The sequence below is a fragment of the Mustela nivalis genome (assembly GCF_964662115.1).
Source record: "Mustela nivalis genome assembly, chromosome: 12".
NCBI lineage: Eukaryota > Metazoa > Chordata > Mammalia > Carnivora > Mustelidae > Mustela > Mustela nivalis.
Window position 1 is genome coordinate 44,544,431 of NC_139031.1, and position 16,904 is coordinate 44,561,334.

At 45.3% G+C, this 16,904-nt stretch overlaps 3 protein-coding genes across 3 annotated transcripts in view; 1 reads left to right on the top strand and 2 right to left on the bottom strand.

The window, feature by feature from the left end:
* The window catches only part of CRHR2 (corticotropin releasing hormone receptor 2), a gene marked incomplete at its 5' end in the record, with an annotated part of 34,253 nt that extends 31,436 nt beyond the window's left edge, over positions 1-2,817 (top strand). Inside the window, 2 exons of the mRNA XM_082694141.1 lie at positions 376-415; positions 2,718-2,817. Of these exons, the coding sequence (XP_082550267.1) occupies positions 376-388 (13 nt within the window). The 3' untranslated portion in view covers positions 389-415; positions 2,718-2,817. The remainder of the gene's footprint in view (positions 1-375; positions 416-2,717) is intronic.
* The window catches only part of ZNRF2 (zinc and ring finger 2), a gene marked incomplete at its 5' end in the record, with an annotated part of 380,791 nt that overhangs the window by 41,729 nt on the left and 322,158 nt on the right, over positions 1-16,904 (bottom strand). The window lies entirely within an intron of this gene.
* GARS1 (glycyl-tRNA synthetase 1) overlaps positions 11,365-16,904 on the bottom strand; it is a 45,658-nt gene continuing 40,118 nt past the window's right edge. The window contains exons 14-17 of the mRNA XM_082692863.1: positions 16,339-16,448; positions 13,853-13,946; positions 12,981-13,171; positions 11,365-11,646 (exon numbers count right to left, since the gene is read on the bottom strand). Of these exons, the coding sequence (XP_082548989.1) occupies positions 11,521-11,646; positions 12,981-13,171; positions 13,853-13,946; positions 16,339-16,448 (521 nt within the window). The 3' untranslated portion in view covers positions 11,365-11,520. The remainder of the gene's footprint in view (positions 11,647-12,980; positions 13,172-13,852; positions 13,947-16,338; positions 16,449-16,904) is intronic.

Below are 16,904 nucleotides of genomic sequence, written 5' to 3' on the forward strand. Positions count from 1 at the left end.
AATGCAGTGTTTTTATGGGTTAAAGTCTTTCCTTGATTACCTTCTCCTACTTCTCTGCCACAAAATATATTTGGAAATTGAAATAGAAATATTTAATTATCTGTGACTAAAATTTGTGAGAGATTAAAAAAAGAAGTCTTCTGGATTGAGTTACCACAACTATTTTTGATATAAAATATAGGATACAATTGATTAATACAACACAGACACTTAAAGTTTTTGTAAGGCAAATGTTAAACCTAAAAAGAAAAATCCATCAAAAGCACATCTGAATGGAATGGATAGGAATTTAATTGTTCATGAATCCATGGGTGAATATTTATTGCTGGAATAAATCAGGACTCAGCATCTTTTCTTTCTTTTTCATTTTTATAGCTTCACATGCTGAGAATGAGAAACCTTTTCACAAAAATAAGTAGATATCAGGGTCCCTGACCTCCTTCTGAGACACATACCCAAAACTGCATAGTGATCTATCATCAAAAATTATGTGTCAGCCCACCACTTAATTAAGTCCTCTTTAAATGTAGCTGAAAGAAATGAACTGAAAACCATTTGACTTGCCAAAGGCTCGGCTACCCCGGGCAGGCGCTCCTGCCATCCTTTACCAGGGGCAGCTGAGCGGGGGGAGGTTCATGGCTGGGTGCTGCACCCGAGGGACCTGCGGCCGGGCCCCCCTGCTTTGCTTCTGTTGGTGGGAAGGGAGGGGGTTCCCTGGCTCTGTGCTTTCTAGAGACACAGGACTAACTCTCCTGCGCCTTGTAAAGGCTCCCTGTTGCTCAGAGGTGACATCCTGCTGCTTGCATTAGCATCGCTGCTGGTGGAGCAAGGAGCTCAGTGCTCATCACAGCAGTGCCAGGCCCCCCGACCCCTCATCGCTGCTCCTCAGATGCGGCTCCTCGCCCCACGGCCCCAGTTCCCAGCTGGCAGAGCAGCCAAGTCACGAGCCTCTGCTCAGCAGGCAGTGTGGCCTGTTCCCGCTTCAGTTCAGAGAAGGCCCCTCGTTGGTCCTGTGCTGATTGACACATATCCCCTCACCCCTGGGGCCCTCGGTCATGCCCCCAGCCGGGCCTCTGGCTATGAAATGCCAGCAGAGCCAGGAGGCCCTCTGTGGATCTCCCACTGGGGAACCTCGTGAGGTTCCTCCCAGCCAAGCCAGGCCTCGTGAGCAGCTGCCTCAGCGTGGACAGTCCCTCGCTGAGCGGGCTTTCCTGCGAAGTGGCCTTGTTGGCAGACGCTCCTCCTTAGGAGTCAGGTTCTGGCACCCAGACCCCCCAGGGCCCTTTCGTTGCCCTCACTTATAAAGCTGAGGAGGGCTGGAGACCTCAAGGGGATTCCTCAGCCCAGCCTTCTGGCCCCACTCGCACCGAGTGGCCATAGCCCTGACCCTACACAGATCCAACCCCCTGGCCTGTACTCAAAGTGGTGCCCTGAGGTGCCCGCTGGGGTCCGAGCCTGTGGAAGGCAAGGAGGCCAACAGGCGTGGCAGGTGTGGGGACTCTGTGCCAGGGCCACGGAGCGTGAGATGTGTCCCTGCTAGAGGGTCTGTGGTGAAGGTTCCATCTGAGGCCTGAAGTCGCACGCGCCCTGCTCTCCTGTGGATGAGGCTGACTAGCAGCAGAAGGGAAAATGGCCATCAAGGGGAAAAACAAGGCTCACAGAAACCGACGACCAACATGTGGACGTACGTAGCAGGAGACACACATGGGGGCTCACAGATGTGGAAGCCAACACTCTGAGGGCCGCAGAGGGAAGCCCAGATGGACACCGAGACGCCTGGGGACACGCAGAGGGGCACCCTGCCACCAAATGCACAAGCGTCCATCAGCCAGAGTCGTGCCCCATTTCCTGAGCACCGCTGTGCACCACATAGGGAAGTAACAGCACGCGTAACACAAGGTTCCTGTTCCAAGAAACTCAGCATCCACTTGAGAAGAAATAGCCCCCAAGGGCACCAGGGAAAGGCAGGAGGAAGGAGGTTCTCTGCATCCCTACCTGGCTGGATCTGCCAGTGTCCGTTTCTGTCTGCTGTGGTGAGGAGAGCGTCAGGCCTAAGGACCGAAAACAAGTCAGGTTCTGCGGCTGGCACTTTCCTCAGCTCCCTGCATTTTCCACAGCTCTGAGACCACGCCTGTGGTGGCCTCAAGCCAGACAAGGTTTGGGGGACACAAGAACCTCAGCTGCCTTCCCCTAGTCCCTGTCCATTTCCCATAGTCCTGGGCAGCCCGGACTGCCGCAGAGACAGACAGAACTGGAAAAGGAGCCCAGTGTTTGCTGCTCTTTCTTCCGGACCATCTTCAGAGCACCATGGGCAGATGGGGTGCATGGGCAGTGAGGTGACAGGCTGGAAAGGGGGGCTGTCACTCAAAAGGTCACCCCTTCACATGTCTGAGGCTGACAAAGGGTGTGCCTGGGGGCTGCAAGGCACAAGGGGAGTCCTTTCCTCAAGTGACACTTCAGCCAGGATCTGGGAGAGGTGTGTGGAAAAGAGCGGTGCCTCCAGCCAGGGAGCCTGGCCAGGGGCTCTGAGAACACACCTGGCTGGCTCACCAGAACCAACAAGGCTGCTCTTTAAGAGCAGACTTTGGGAACCTTTGTCTTCAGACTGGCGAGGGATCTAGAAATCTACATGTTCACAAGCCCCTCCGGTGTTTCTGTTGCTGTCTGGTGCGGGAGCCACTGAACTGAACAAGAAACATCTTGTCTCTTCTTTCCAGCACAGACACACTACTACTACTACTGCTACTACTACTACTATTACTACTACCATAGAAAGGGAAGGTGAGTGACCTGACCTGCCTTTCCAGAAACCTCGAAGAGAAGGCCACTAGAGCAGGAAGAAAGAGGCAGGTACAAAACATGTAAGTGTATACAGCAATATGCTGATTACGGTTTCCAGCTCTGCCCCGGAAATGCCAATAATTCTCCAGAGGAAGCCACCCCACTCAGAGATGTTAGTTAGCAGGAGGGATCGGCTGAGAGCAAGCTGAGGCCCCTGCCCCATGCTGACTGAGTTTACCCTGGACATTGTTGGTAGGGATTTCTCTGCTCCGAGCCTGAAACCCTCCCACAGATCTGCAGCATGCTTCCCACCCCACAGAACCACCACAGTGGACTCCAACTAGTGAATCCTGTCCGTTCTACAGGACCAAAGAGCCTCTCTTCCAGGAAGCCTTCCTACCAGCGTTGGCCAGACAAGTCCCACCTGGGAACCCATACAGCAGTCCATGCCAGGCTCCACTGCCAGGCTGGAATTGCTCAAGGCCTGTGCTGCCACTTTTGTCCACAAGAGCTCTGCACCCAGTAGGAGCTCTAGAAACATTCATTGACTAAACTGGCCTTTCGCATTTGTTCCACCTACAACTGGTAACTCATAGGCTAGAGTCCAGTATGAGCAGAACAGACCAAAAGTACAAAGAATCCGAGATCTATTAGCTTTACAGTGCAGGAAAATCCATTCTCCGGCTCCATACCCCACCACCACCAAAGCCGAGGGCCAGGCCAAGCCTGAGGGCATCCCCTCTCTATGTGCAAGCAGAAAATTGGAGGAGGAGAGCCTCTCCATTCTTCCAAGACTCCCCTGCAGGTGTCCGCCTATTAATCTCACACCATGGGGCCCTATGCCTCAATAGGCACTGTCTTCCTACTGGGTGGAGGTAGGGGACCAGACCTGTGCCCCCCTGTCTAGGTTTGAGCCCACAGCCCTGTCCCTGGGGAGTGGAAGCACTTCTCCCAACCACATGTCCTGGCTTAGACAACTGACTTTATGATCACCCTGCTTAAACCTCGCATTTGTCTGATGACACAGCAGGAGCCACAGAAGAATGAACTGCCTGGATAAATGAACAATGAAAGCCAGGGCCCAGACATTTTAGAATGTTAGCTACTGTACTTTGCAAAGGGAGCCCAAGCAGAGAGACCTTCTGAAGCCAAGTCCTGCATCCAGTCTCTGATAACTGCTGGCTGGACAAATGAGTGAGCAGGAAGAGGCATCAGCTCTGGAAGAAAACCATCCCTCTGTTTCTGCTGTGAAAACAAGAAAGTAATTAATTGTGCTTCATAATTAGTTCTGCCCAGCACCAACTGAACCTTTCTCTGGCTCTCTGAGGCCCAACCATATGTGAGGAACAACCCAACATCACGGATCCCCATGGAGGCCCCTCTGCCCAAGAAGACAAATTCAAAGACTTGTCATTTCTTCCTGCTCCCCGCAGTTCTAGTCTCCATGTCCGCTGGAGAAGGCTGGTGGTGGACCCTTGAGGGATAGGGACCCTTTCCTTATTCCTCTAGCTTGGCCCAAATAGTTTATCCTTCTGGGGCTTTCCAAAGCATGCACTATGGAGTCTGTGCCTCTAGTCCCCAAGCTCATGGCCTCCCCCGGCCCTGGGTCTCCACATCCATATCAGTCCTCAGTTTGAAACAGATTCTGGGCTATCCCCCACTCCACACCCTCAACACTGCACACCTACTAAACGTTAAAGTCTTTATGATGCGGGATCATCGAGCATGAAGCTCAAGAAAGAATTCTTGAGACATTTCACAGTGCAAAAAGGTGCTTTTAGTATTCTAAGCACGGGGACAGGACCCACGGGCAGAAAGAACTGCCCTTGAGAGTGTAAGGAGTGTGTAATATATACTTTGTAGTTAGTGGGGGTTAGGGCCAAGTCTCTTTTGTGTATGTTGAAAGTAAGCTTTACAGAACCTTGGAGGTCTGGCTGTTGTCAAGATAAGTTTACACTTTCTTATATAGTAAAACATGAATCATGAGACCCTTGAAGGTCATGTTCTATGTCTCACATGTGCATCAGTGGGTCCCATGTTGTATGTGATTCTTAGTCATATTCTTCCTGCCTTCGTTTCCCTCAACATTTCCATCTGAAGGAATGAAGAGAAAAGGCCCTTCCTTAGAATGTGGATTCTTTCCCTACCTAGAAAAATATAAATATATGAAATGTGCAAATATTACACATTAAATAGTGCAGAAAATCTTTACAGAAATCCTCAAAAGAACCACAGACCCAAGTTTAAAAGCCCGTGACCTCAAGATGAAATAAAGACACTCTCATGAAACTAATTAAAGAGCTCCCACATGGGCAGAGCTCAAGCCTGCCTGTGTTAGAGGGAGCGGGCACTCTGCATCACACATGGTTCTGAGCCCACTCCAGACCTCCTGAAACGCAGTCCCGGGGGTGTGATTTCACACTTTTAACAGGCTCCAGGAGCGCTGCTCACCCAGGAGGGCCCTTCTCCCTCCCTCTTTCCTTCCTTCCCTGGCACACAAGGCCCTCGGCTCGTCGCTGCATCTCCTGCTCTGCCCACCTCTCCCCTGCAGGATGCAGCTCTGCCTTTCCTGCACCACCTACTGTATGTAGGTTGATCTCCGGCCAGAGCTTTGTCTGCCCCTGCCCTGAAATGCCAGTACCCAGAAAATGTCAAGGTTCCAAGAGAGATTTTACTTGAACAAAGGGTCCCAAAGAATGAATCTGAATACCACTGTGTTCATACAGTCTTAGCCCAAAGAATGAATCTGAATACCACTGTGTTCATACAGTCTTAGTCCCTTGGGGGGACTCCTCTTGGTACCGGGTAGGAAGGAGCTTTCTAAGTGAGACTGCTAGAGGAAGCTTCTGCCGAAGCACAGTGGAATGAACCACAACAGTACACAAGTTAGTGCAAATAGTAGGGCCAGATATGTTACTGCACTGAACTCGGAGGGAGAAAGGAAAGAAGGGAACACCACACATGCCTCAGCATAGCACACCGGACTAAATGTTTTCCCATGTACTTTCTCACTTAAGCATCTTAAAAATCCAGCAATATAGAAAAACTCAGCTTATAAAGGAAAAAAGAAAAAAAAAACATGCTGGCTACCCTGAGCTTCCGATTCCTCTCAGGGAGTCTAACCCAGACCCGGGAACTCTTGTCCCTAAAGGGCCTTGAAGTCTTAGAGTTTCTCTGCCTCGAACTTCTTCTCAGAGTCTACAGACTTTATAAAAATTTTTAAATTTACTACTTTCATTTTAGTTATAATCTTAAAAAGCTAGATTAAGTTATAATCTTAAAAAGCTAAGATTAAAAAATCTTAAAAAGACTTTAAAGACTTAAAAGTCTTAAAAATTTAGTAATCATCTTAAAAAATATTTGACCTTAAAACACCCTTTTCATAGTGTCAATGAAAGACAGTTTAATCATACAACACATGAGCTACAGTTCCTCAAACTGGGGATTCCCTGATGTATTCCGTGGAGTTCTGAGAGTCGGTGTCCCCGATCGAGGCCACTACAATATACTGAATTTGTGAACCTGCCTCAGCACGAACAACTCGGTGACTGTCGGGCTTTTCCCAAGTGAGGACCTGCTTTTGAGCCAAGAGTATGTGCGTTAGGGAGTAGACATTCCGAAGTAAGTCAGTTTTTACACCCAAACACTGATTGTGGGAGCCACCCTGGAGAATATTCATTCTTACGTCAAATATTTATTGAGCATCTACTGAGTGCTCACACTCTTCTGGGCATCACAGGCATATAGCCATGAACAAAACAGACCCAAACCCCAGGCCTCAGGGAACGTACATCCTGATGTGGAGAGTGAAAAACAAGATACAGAAGGAAAATATGCTATACAGCGTTAACCGATAAAGGGGACAAAATAAACAAGGAATGGGATATAAATTGTGTATGTGTTTGAATATGAAGGGAGGAAGGTATGGCTCAAGGTTTAAACTGTAAGTGGAATCATTGGGGAGCCCTCATTTCTGAGAACGGGGGGAGTCCTCGTGAGCATCCAGGCCTGGCAGGAAGCACTGCAGACAGATGGAAAAGTCAGTGCCAAGGCCGTGTGTGTGTGTGTGTGTGTGTGTGTGTGTGTAGGTTGGTGGGGAGGGAGATGGGGTGTGTGTGTGTGCGTGTGTGTAGGTTGGTGGGGAGGGAGATGGGGTGTGTGTGTAGGTTGGTAGGAGGGAGATGGGGGAGACCACACAGGTTTGATTCTTGAATGAGCAGAAAAGCCACGGAGTCTGAATTTGTAGGACCAATGGGATCACCTGGGCTGCTGTGTTGAAAACAGGTTGTGAAACAGAGTTCAGAGTCTTGAAATAAATTTCAGAGTCTTGAAATAAACCAGTGGGGAAATGGTGATGGCTGGACCAGGGTGGGGGCCTGATTCTGAATACCCGGGGAGCATGGAGTTGATGGTCTTGAATGAGGCATACAGGAGAAAAAGCAGTCAGGATAGGCACTGAGGAGCTGTTACTAACCAAGAGGTCAGGTTTGTAAGCTTGCTCCAGAATTCTTTAGAGAAAAAAATGGAAGGTCTGGTCTCAATTTCTAAAAGAATGTTAATAAGGATTTTTTTTTAAAAGCTTCCCCTCCCTTTCCCAAAAGCTCACTGCGCTTAATCTATCAATTAACTCACACTCAGATGCAGAACAGTGGGTTTTGATGAACTAAAAAAGGTTTTAATTAGGCTAAGTTGTTTTAGTTAGCGTAACTGTTTTTGCATTAATTACTGGCGATTGAGTTTTAAGACGTAACAAATGCAGACACTGTCTGGAAAAATATGCAGGCTCACTTCTGTACCAAGTCCAAAACATTATAAGAGGAGGCACAGAGCTTTGGCTCCCAGAGAGAAGGGCTCTCTCTTCCTAGCCTCATGCTCATAAAATTTCCATTAGGTTCAGGCTTAGGCTGTGGCTTGGGACAGGGACATGGAAGGCTACACTAGGACCATCAAAGCTAGATTCTGGAAAAGTTGGAACTAGAATGCACTTTATGTCCAGCATAGCCCCGCCCCCCCATCCTATAAGTTTGTGGCTCCATGAAATCCCCCAGGGAAACTGAAATCCCACTGCACACTTGCCCCTCCACCCTGCCCCACTTACCTAATTGCCTCACTGGATACATGTTCTTATAAATTCACATTTTCAAGGGAAAGTCCTTTTGAGGGAGCAATGAGTCCAGCATTTCACATGGTAAGAAAGTTCCAACAATAGAATAGTAGGGAAAACACCAAAAGGAACCACAACCCCATGTGAGGGCTCCCCCACAGCTCGTCTTGACTACACTGTCCCTGCCCCGAGCACACGCATTACAGAGTGCGGGCTCCCACAGAGTAGACAGACATTTGCTCACTCAAACGGACCCCTTTCTCTTTGAAATCCAATTGCACATGACGAGGGCTGCGGCCTCTCAAGCCAGTGTCCAGGGCTGTAGTTCTGCAATCTCCTCTCTAGTCAGCTTGGAGTGGCCTCAGATTTAAAAATCAGGCCAGAACTGGCTCTCCCATTGGCCTTTCCACTTAACACAAATGCCAGCCACCCCACTGGGCCCAACGCAGGTCCATCTATCTGCTTAAAGGTCTGCTGACAGAGGGCTGCTTCTTTCTTTTTTTTTTTTTTAATTTTATTTATTTATTTGACAGACAGAGATCACAAGTAGGCAGAGGGGATGGGGGAACAGTCTCCCTGCTGAGCAGAGCTGGATGCGGGGCTCAATCCCAAGACCCTGAGACCATGACCAGAGCCAAAGGCAGAGGCTTCAACCCACTGAGCCACCCAGGTGCCCCTGCTTCTTTCTTTTTAAATGAGGACATGAAGTTTCTCCAATGGTGAAGGCTTGTCAGCTTTGTTTATACAAATTGCCCAAGGTGACTGTACCCGTAGGTAGTGTCAGAGCCTGAACCACACATGGACATGAGAATTCAGGCCAAGGACAGGAACGTTCCTCTCAAACAGCTCAAATGGCAAACTTCAAGGAGTGAGGGGGAAGACAAACACTCCACTGTTTCATTGGTAGATGTACTGAACACTGAACCCATTCTGTTCAACCAGCTTCCAGAAAATGATATAACCCTCAAGGACAGTAGCAACAGGACTGAGTGACTTAAGTGACAACTCATCTCTCCCCTCTCCAAGCAAAGGCCCTCTCTTATGGCTCAGTCAGGAGGTACAGATTAATAGTTTTTGCTGGTGATAGAAGGTTAAGTGCAACTATCCAGAGATAATTTGGATTTATTTCTAGGGCACTCAGCTCTCTCATGAATAGATTCCATTAGCTAAAACAATCACTACTGTTACCCTAAATTTATACTGTTTTAGGGAAAAATAAATAAAGGTCTAAAAGTGATTTAAAGTATTTACTGAACAAAATAATTTTGCAAGTTGTTGTCACAAAGATCATTTGACATCTGACATCTCTGGTACCATCTCAAGCAATTCTCTATTTTTATGACTTGGCAATGAATTCCTTTTCTGGAACTTCCAGCTATGTTCTGTATTTTACGATTATGAGTTGCTAAGCAATATTAAGGTCCTGGACTCCTGCATAAGTCAGGCACAGATGACCTCTCTGGACATACCTCCTCATTGTATCTGAATGTCTTGAAGTCCAACCTAGATTTTAAAGGAGCTACTGTGTTCTTACACACACATTCCATGGAAACCGGTTTCAATCCGACCCTTCCCCATCACTGATTTTGGAGAGAGGGATGAACAGGAGTAACTTCTCTGAGAGATAGCACAATTCATCCAGCTCTTGTTGAACTAGCCCACAGCCCGATACACACAATTAAACAAATAATTAAGAAAAAGGCCTCACAGAGCATCAAGCCAGAAAGACTCTGGCTTTAAATACATATTGAGCTCGAACAGAAGAAGGGTGTGTGTGTGTGCGTGTGTGAGTGTGTGCGCGCGTGCGTGCATGCAAAACTCATGTGTTGAGAGCCTCTTCATTCAGGCGACAGCCCTTCACCTGCTTGTGCCCAGAATTGAGCACATATGGCACAAAGAGAACCCGTGAGCCCTACTACCTGCCCACGTTCCCCACTCAGGTAGTCAACCCTTGATTACTATAAACTGAATAGTTTTCTCTCAAGAGAAACCACACACTGGCCCTAGGGGGAATAGAGAAGAGAAAGGGAGGGCTCCCAGAAGTAATATCCAGGACTGAACTCACGACAGATTATTTGCCAATAAAAAGTGAAGACAATTTTAGTTCTAATCCCTTTATGATCCAAAGCAGGCAAATTCCGCTATGTATGAAATATTTATCTTTACTATTAATGAGCTCATAACAATGTCTGAGGTAGTAGTGACTGACTATGCGGGTATTCGCTGTAAAACGAAGTAAATGAGAATAAGCCAAAACCACCCCCAGCCCCAGTGTGAGAATGCTAGACTATATACCAGGTCAAGAGCTGTAAGAAGTTTGAGGTGAAAGGAATCCCGACAAAATGAACACTCAGTTTATTCAAAATCTAGTTTCTTCTAGAACGAAGGCTTTAAAAGGCACCAGGCAGAAGAGAAATAAGCTTTAGTAAAAGGCTTTCTTCCCCCCCAAGAAGTTCATTCAAAAATTCAAGACTCATCCAAAGTCTATGTTGAATACCTACTACGTGCAGTACTGTGGCAGGCATCATTGGGGAGGAAAGAAAAATGAAGGGAATCCCTCGGAGATCCACTACTTCTACTGTTCCTCCTACCCAAGACAAGGGAACGTTCTGGAGACCACCCCACCCCTACGCCACAGTGTCTGAGAGGAAGCTGAAACACTAGACAAAGTCCTAGTTCTGAAAACACAGTTGTTCAAATTCACAGATGCTTGAAGATTTTCCCAACAAATAAATATATGTCTTCTGAATGTTCTGTACAAAAACATAACAGAAGTAAACTGCTAAGTCAGACAAGACAGGTGGAGCTCCTCCAGCATCAGGAGTTCAATGATCATCAGGGCTACTTGCAAGGCCAAGTACAAGCATGCCTTAACATAGCAGGCTTCTGCCAACGCAACCCCTCCCAGAGGCTCAGAAAAGCAAGGTCTTCTGTCCTCAGAACACCGTGGCTGGCAGCCCTAAGAACCCACAGCAGCATGCTTCCCACCTCTCAGCAGGACGTTTCCTCCTCCTCTGCTCCTCCTGCCGCCCATCCCCCACCCCAGCTTTTCCTAGAAGTGGTTCCAGCGGCTGAGGGAACGCTGTCTCTTTAACACATTGCACCACTTTCTCAGAGAAAGAAAAAGGGCATAAAAAGCAAATCTAGAGAGACAAAGTAGGTAAGTGGCTACTCGGGACTGAGGTTGGATTAGACAGTGATGCTAAATGTACATGTAACTTCTTTCCAGAGCGATGGAAACGGTCTAAAATTGGATTGCAGTGCTGGCTGCAACATTCTATAAATACATTAAGCATCACCGAATTGGACACTTAAAACTGGTGAGATTTATGAAACGTAAATTTTACCCCGATACAGCTGTTAACTGAAAAAAAAAGTATTAATCACATTTAACATTAAGTCATAAGCATATCGATTCAAAGGTGGGAAAAAAAACAGCTTTGCTGAAAACGCAGAAACATGAGCAAATGGATTCCAAGTTTGTTCAGAATTTCTTTAATTGTGGGGGTCAGATCAGGCAGCCACTGAGGATAAAATGCAGTCCCCAGGAGTAATTGCAATGCTGTTTGTAAAGTGGGCATGATAAGAGCTATTTTTTTATTAGGGCAAGTGGTCAAAAGTCACCAAAATTGTCATCATTCTTCGATTGTCTCTTTTTTACCAGTCTCTTGCCCTTCAAAGACAGGATACCTGGCCTCCACGTCAGCCCACGTGATGCTGCCGTTGGCCAGATCGCAGACTACACTGGGCAGTTCGGAGACCTGAGGAAATGAAAGAGAATTCCAAGAATCAACAAACTTGATTAGACTGTCGAAAAAAGATTAACCCTGAACTCAGGAGACCTTACCGAGAGCCAGATCGGTGTCTAATGACAAGATTCCTCTGCAAACTGGTTCCCACTCAGTGTTTCCTGTCACTCCTACTAAAGCCTCCTCACTTACTTCTACTCACTTCTCTCCCAGGCCTGGGTTCATCCTTTTCTTCCCACCCAGAATATCTACCAGCAAACCTGGATCACTCAATTCTCCCACAAAGCCTTTCCTAATTATTCTAAGTAGTTGCCACCTGAAGCTACTTCATGAGCATTAACTTTAACTCTAAGAAGAGAAGCCAGTCAAGGAGCAAGTAAGGGAGACTGGCAAACCACAGCACCCCGACCAAGAAGGTCAGCTGTTCCCACGTCACAGAAAACACTGGCTACCACTCAGCAGCAGTTCCTAAACTTGAGCGTGCATCAGAATCATCCAGGGGTCATGTCATGCCCACTCTCTATCAGTTTCCAACCTCCCACCCCACCTGTTTCTGATTCAGTAGGTCTGGGCTGAAGAGTTTGCTTATATAACAAAATTCCAGGTGATGTGAATGCTGCTGGTCCAGGGACCACACTCTGAGAACCACTATCAGGTGAGAATGTAGTTCCAGAGTAGCCAGATCTGGCTTTGCAAAAAGACAAACCAGAAATCCTTAACTTCCAAATTAGACTATAAACACCTCTGGAAAAAATGCAGTCTTTTACTTCTGTTTTCCTATTATTAACTCTCTGTAGCAAGCTAAGTACATAACAGGCACGCTAAATAAAACCTATGCTCAAAATTAATTAGTCTTCTGAACTCTTCCCATCTCCATTATCCCTTCCCATTAAGTAAAATTACTGAAACATTATTGGCTATTTTGAATGGATTCACAGGAAAAGTTTATACATACATAGGTATCCTTACATATGTACACATTTGTATAGAAATATAAAGGTAAAACTGTCAAAGCCCCCCCAAAGCCTGCCAATAAAACTATGGCAGCAACCACTTGGGATCATACTTCTCTTGCCCAAATAAACAACTACATAAAAGCAAACTGCTGGAGAATGAGTCCAGAGTGGGCCAAATGGTTATAAAGCATTAGATAACTGTTAATGGGTATTTTCATAATTAAACCAAGGGGATCTGAGAATCTGTGCTCTGTCTGATAGAAGCCTATGATTAAAATTCAAAGGGAAAAAAAAGGGGTAGGGAGTATAGACACAACAAAATCCAGGTTAAATCAGAAGGAACCAGGATACATTTCTAAGACTAAAAATGCCAAAGACAAGGCCAGCCACCTCTGCTCTAATCTGCCGCATGGAGTCTCGGTCCCTTAGAGTTGCCGTGTGGGGGGTCTTGTTCACTGTATCGAAGTCGATGGTGATGCCGAAAGCCACGCCAATCTCATCAGTCCTGGCGTAGCGTCTTCCAATCGACCCAGAAGAGTCGTCGACTTTGTGAGAGACGCCGTTTCTGGTCAGGGCTTCCGCTATCCAAAATAAATTAAGTAAATTAAAAATAAAAAATGAACAAAGGCCCAATGTCATCTACATGTTGTCATACAAGATCAGGAGCTTATAAAAGAGACTAAGACAAGAGAACAATAAGTAACAGTTGCAAAAGAAAGAAAAATCACCAAAATTTACTAAGTGCCTCGTTATAGCTCCTACCTGTATCTCACACGGCTGCAGAACGAGTATCACAGTAAGCGCCAAGGCCAGGAGCTCCTGTCCAGACTCCCCCACCTTTACTTGCATGACCCCAAGCAACTCAATGAACTCTTCCCACTTCCCAACTCTGAAGTTAGTGGGCCCCACCACAGGACCACTAGGTGCCCGTTCAGTGCTGTGGGTCCAGTGGGTGCAGATCCACTAGGATGGTTAACCCCCAACAAGGATTCCCCCAATGAAGGGAGCAGTGCCAGGGTCAAGAGCAGAAGCAAGGATATTTTAAATCTGACCCCTGGGTCCTACCCTGACTAATTCACATGCTAGGAGGAAACATTCTGAACAAGCACACACCCTCTTGTAGAGAAGTAAGGGCAGAAGCTAAAATCACTTAGATTTTTTTACTCTTTATTCAGTACGTATTTTTATTGAAAAAAATATTTTCTAAAATTCAGTCTACTTAATAATGTTCCCCTAGAGATTACCCAACTGGATTTGCTTACATAATTCCTTGACAAATGGCATGAACTCCTGGTTTTGGCTCAGTGGCAGGACCGAACATTTGAATGGAGCTACTACAGCAGGGAAACTGAAGAACTGCATGTTTTAAAAAAGAAAGAAATCCAAAGACATTACTTTATAAACATCTAAACATTAATGTTCAAATTTCATTATCAAAATACCAGAAAACATGATTTGAAAAGCAGTGTGACAAAGAAAAATCATGGTAATCAGACCCAGAAGGATCTGATTTTCAGCTCTAAATCCGAACTGCCTTAGTGAACTCTGGATCTCAGTCTCTCCACCTAAACACGAGTACCTCCCATCCGCTCTTACTTCACATGTCTATACAAAGCTGAATGATGCAAAAGCTACCATATGAGATGGTCATTTCTGGTATCACATAAAAGCCTTACTTCTTTCCTTGGAGACCCCTAGAGAAGCTCCTGCCAAATCATCAAACAGTAAGTGGCAGTGCCGAAAACCAAAATCCAACCCTGTCCTTTAAGAAATTCAGCATCGTGAAGGGCCTATGAGCTTTAGTAACCAGGTAAGAAAAATTTAATTAGTTTGCAAATGTATATCCAAAAGAAACAGAGTGAAACCAAAAGAGATGCTTTGTATACCTCTACTGAAAAGTACAAACCTATTAAACTGCTCCTCAAGTAGGCTTCAGAGTTACTGAGAAATAAAGACAGCAAAGATATTCTGTGAAAAGCAAACTAGTCTACTGTTTTCAGTTGGAAATAAGAGCTGAACCCAGTTTTTAAATAAAATTTGTATAAAAGGTCCACAGGAAAGCAAGAATGAACAGGTCCCATAAAAATCACTGACGTGGATTCCAACTGAGTCCCTCAAAAGCCTCATTAGCCTTAAATGCCAAGCAGTGCTGAGTATCCCCACTGTAACTCCTTAGACTCCACGGCTGCCCGAACCACAGAACACTGACAATTCCACTCCTCTCTATCTGTTGAGAGAGAAGTGAGGAACTGCCTATATAGAAAAATAATTTTTTCAATCTCACTGGCAATGTTTTTATACCAAATTCATAGGAAAACGGATTAAGGAGCTATGTGATAAAAATTTAGAAACATTCCTGGCTTCTCAGAGCCTAATCAAATTTCTATTCAGAAGGTAATCTCTATGTAATTCATAAAACACTGTCACTAATTTGTTCTTGCTTAGCCCTTATAAAATTTCTATTAAAGTTCTGGTTATATCAATATTGTTAGATTCAGAGAAACAGCTAAAATATTTTTTAAAGACCTTTTTATTAGAAAAATAAACAGAAAAGGCTTGAAGCAAACTTGGTAGCTAAAAGAACACTTTGAGTGTGCCACCAGTCCTCAAGAATAACCATGCCTTTCTTTACACATCTGGTGTACAGAGAAGGTTCTTATGATCTGCTGAATGAATGAAAAGCTATTCCTTAAATGTCAGGAAATGAAGATGCAATTACGGCAGAGAATAAGACAGTAGGTTTATTAGCTACATTATGACATAAGAGTATGTCAGACTTTTTAAAATACTGGCACCAAGAACTCATGAGTCTATTCTTCAATGTTAAATGTCCTACAAAGAACTACAGAGGTGATGTCTCACATCATGTACACACAGCCCAGAATGGTCATGCAGATAAGAATGTTTCATTCGCTTTATTTGGCATATACAACCTCTCCACTCTAGCCAGTCTTCGAACTGATTTTCCTGGAAATCTGTGCCCATAAACGACAAGAGTATAATTTCTGCAGGCAGTGGCGAGGTGAGAAACGTGGAATAAGGCAGAACGAAGAGATAAAGTGGAAGGCATGGAGCAGTGATTCAGAAGCATCAGGGCCAAAAGACTGTGTGGGAGTTAATGAAGACTTCTTAGAAATATTTACCTTTAACAGAACTTGAATGCTAGGAAAGGCTATCCCCCAAATACCACTGCCCAATTTACTATTTGTCGATCTCTCCACTGGCATCACTTGGGGTTCTTATAAGAAAATATAGATCCCTGGGCCTCAGACCTATGAATCAGTACCTCTGGACGAGAACCTTAACCCCCAAAGTCCCTGAATTTTGTGCAGTTTGAGAAAGTACCCTTTAACCCTTCACCAATGCATAGATACAGTTATTTGGTTTGTCCAAATTCTCTGAGACATCCCCTTCTTCCTAATTTTCTGAAAACATGAGTATATCCAGAAAGTGCCAGTATCTTCCATTGACACAATACAGATAGTTCCCCTATCATAATATGCCCTGTCTCAGAATAAAGAGCAGCAGGCAATTGAAACAACCCCAATGACTACATATTCCAAAGCTCAATGAGCTAACAGAAGATAGTTTCTGCTTTGTAAACAGTTAAGCAAAGATGAATGAATGTTAATACCGCTAGTACATCCGGTAACTAATCATTCATTCCAGAGTCACCTTAATAATGTACTTCAGTAAACTTCATACCCTGACACTGTGAGAGAATAGCATACTATCCAAGACAACTTACCGTTCTCTGCTCATCTCCCTCACGTACATGGAATGTATGTTCAAATACTGTATACATAATCCTGCCCAGGCCAAAGGAGGGTTCAATTACATTCGGAACAACTTCTTCCACTGCAAAAGAGATAGAAATCCAGTAACATTGTCTCCAACCCTGCATAATGCGTTGCGGGTCCTCTCCCAACAATTCTTAGCAACACTAAGAAGTTCTCTTTTCTAGACGGACTTGATTGATCCTATACATCAGGACAAATAAGTCAGAACATTCCTTAGAACTATTTGCTGGTAGGAAATATGATGCCTTTAACATTTTCACCAAATTCTTTCTTTATACAGCATAAAACTGAAATAAGGTACCAGAGTGTTCCTTCTGTAGAGTGCCACAGCATACTATGTACACCAAGTACACCACACTTGCTAAGCTTTGAGCAATAGCAGCTACTCCATCATCTAGAAAGCATGAAAACTCTCCAGCTTTTGTAAGACTTTGCTAGAATGAGAGATCTACCACCATAACTGGCAAAATTAACAGAAACAATTCCCGGGGCACCTGGGTGGCTCAGTGGTTAA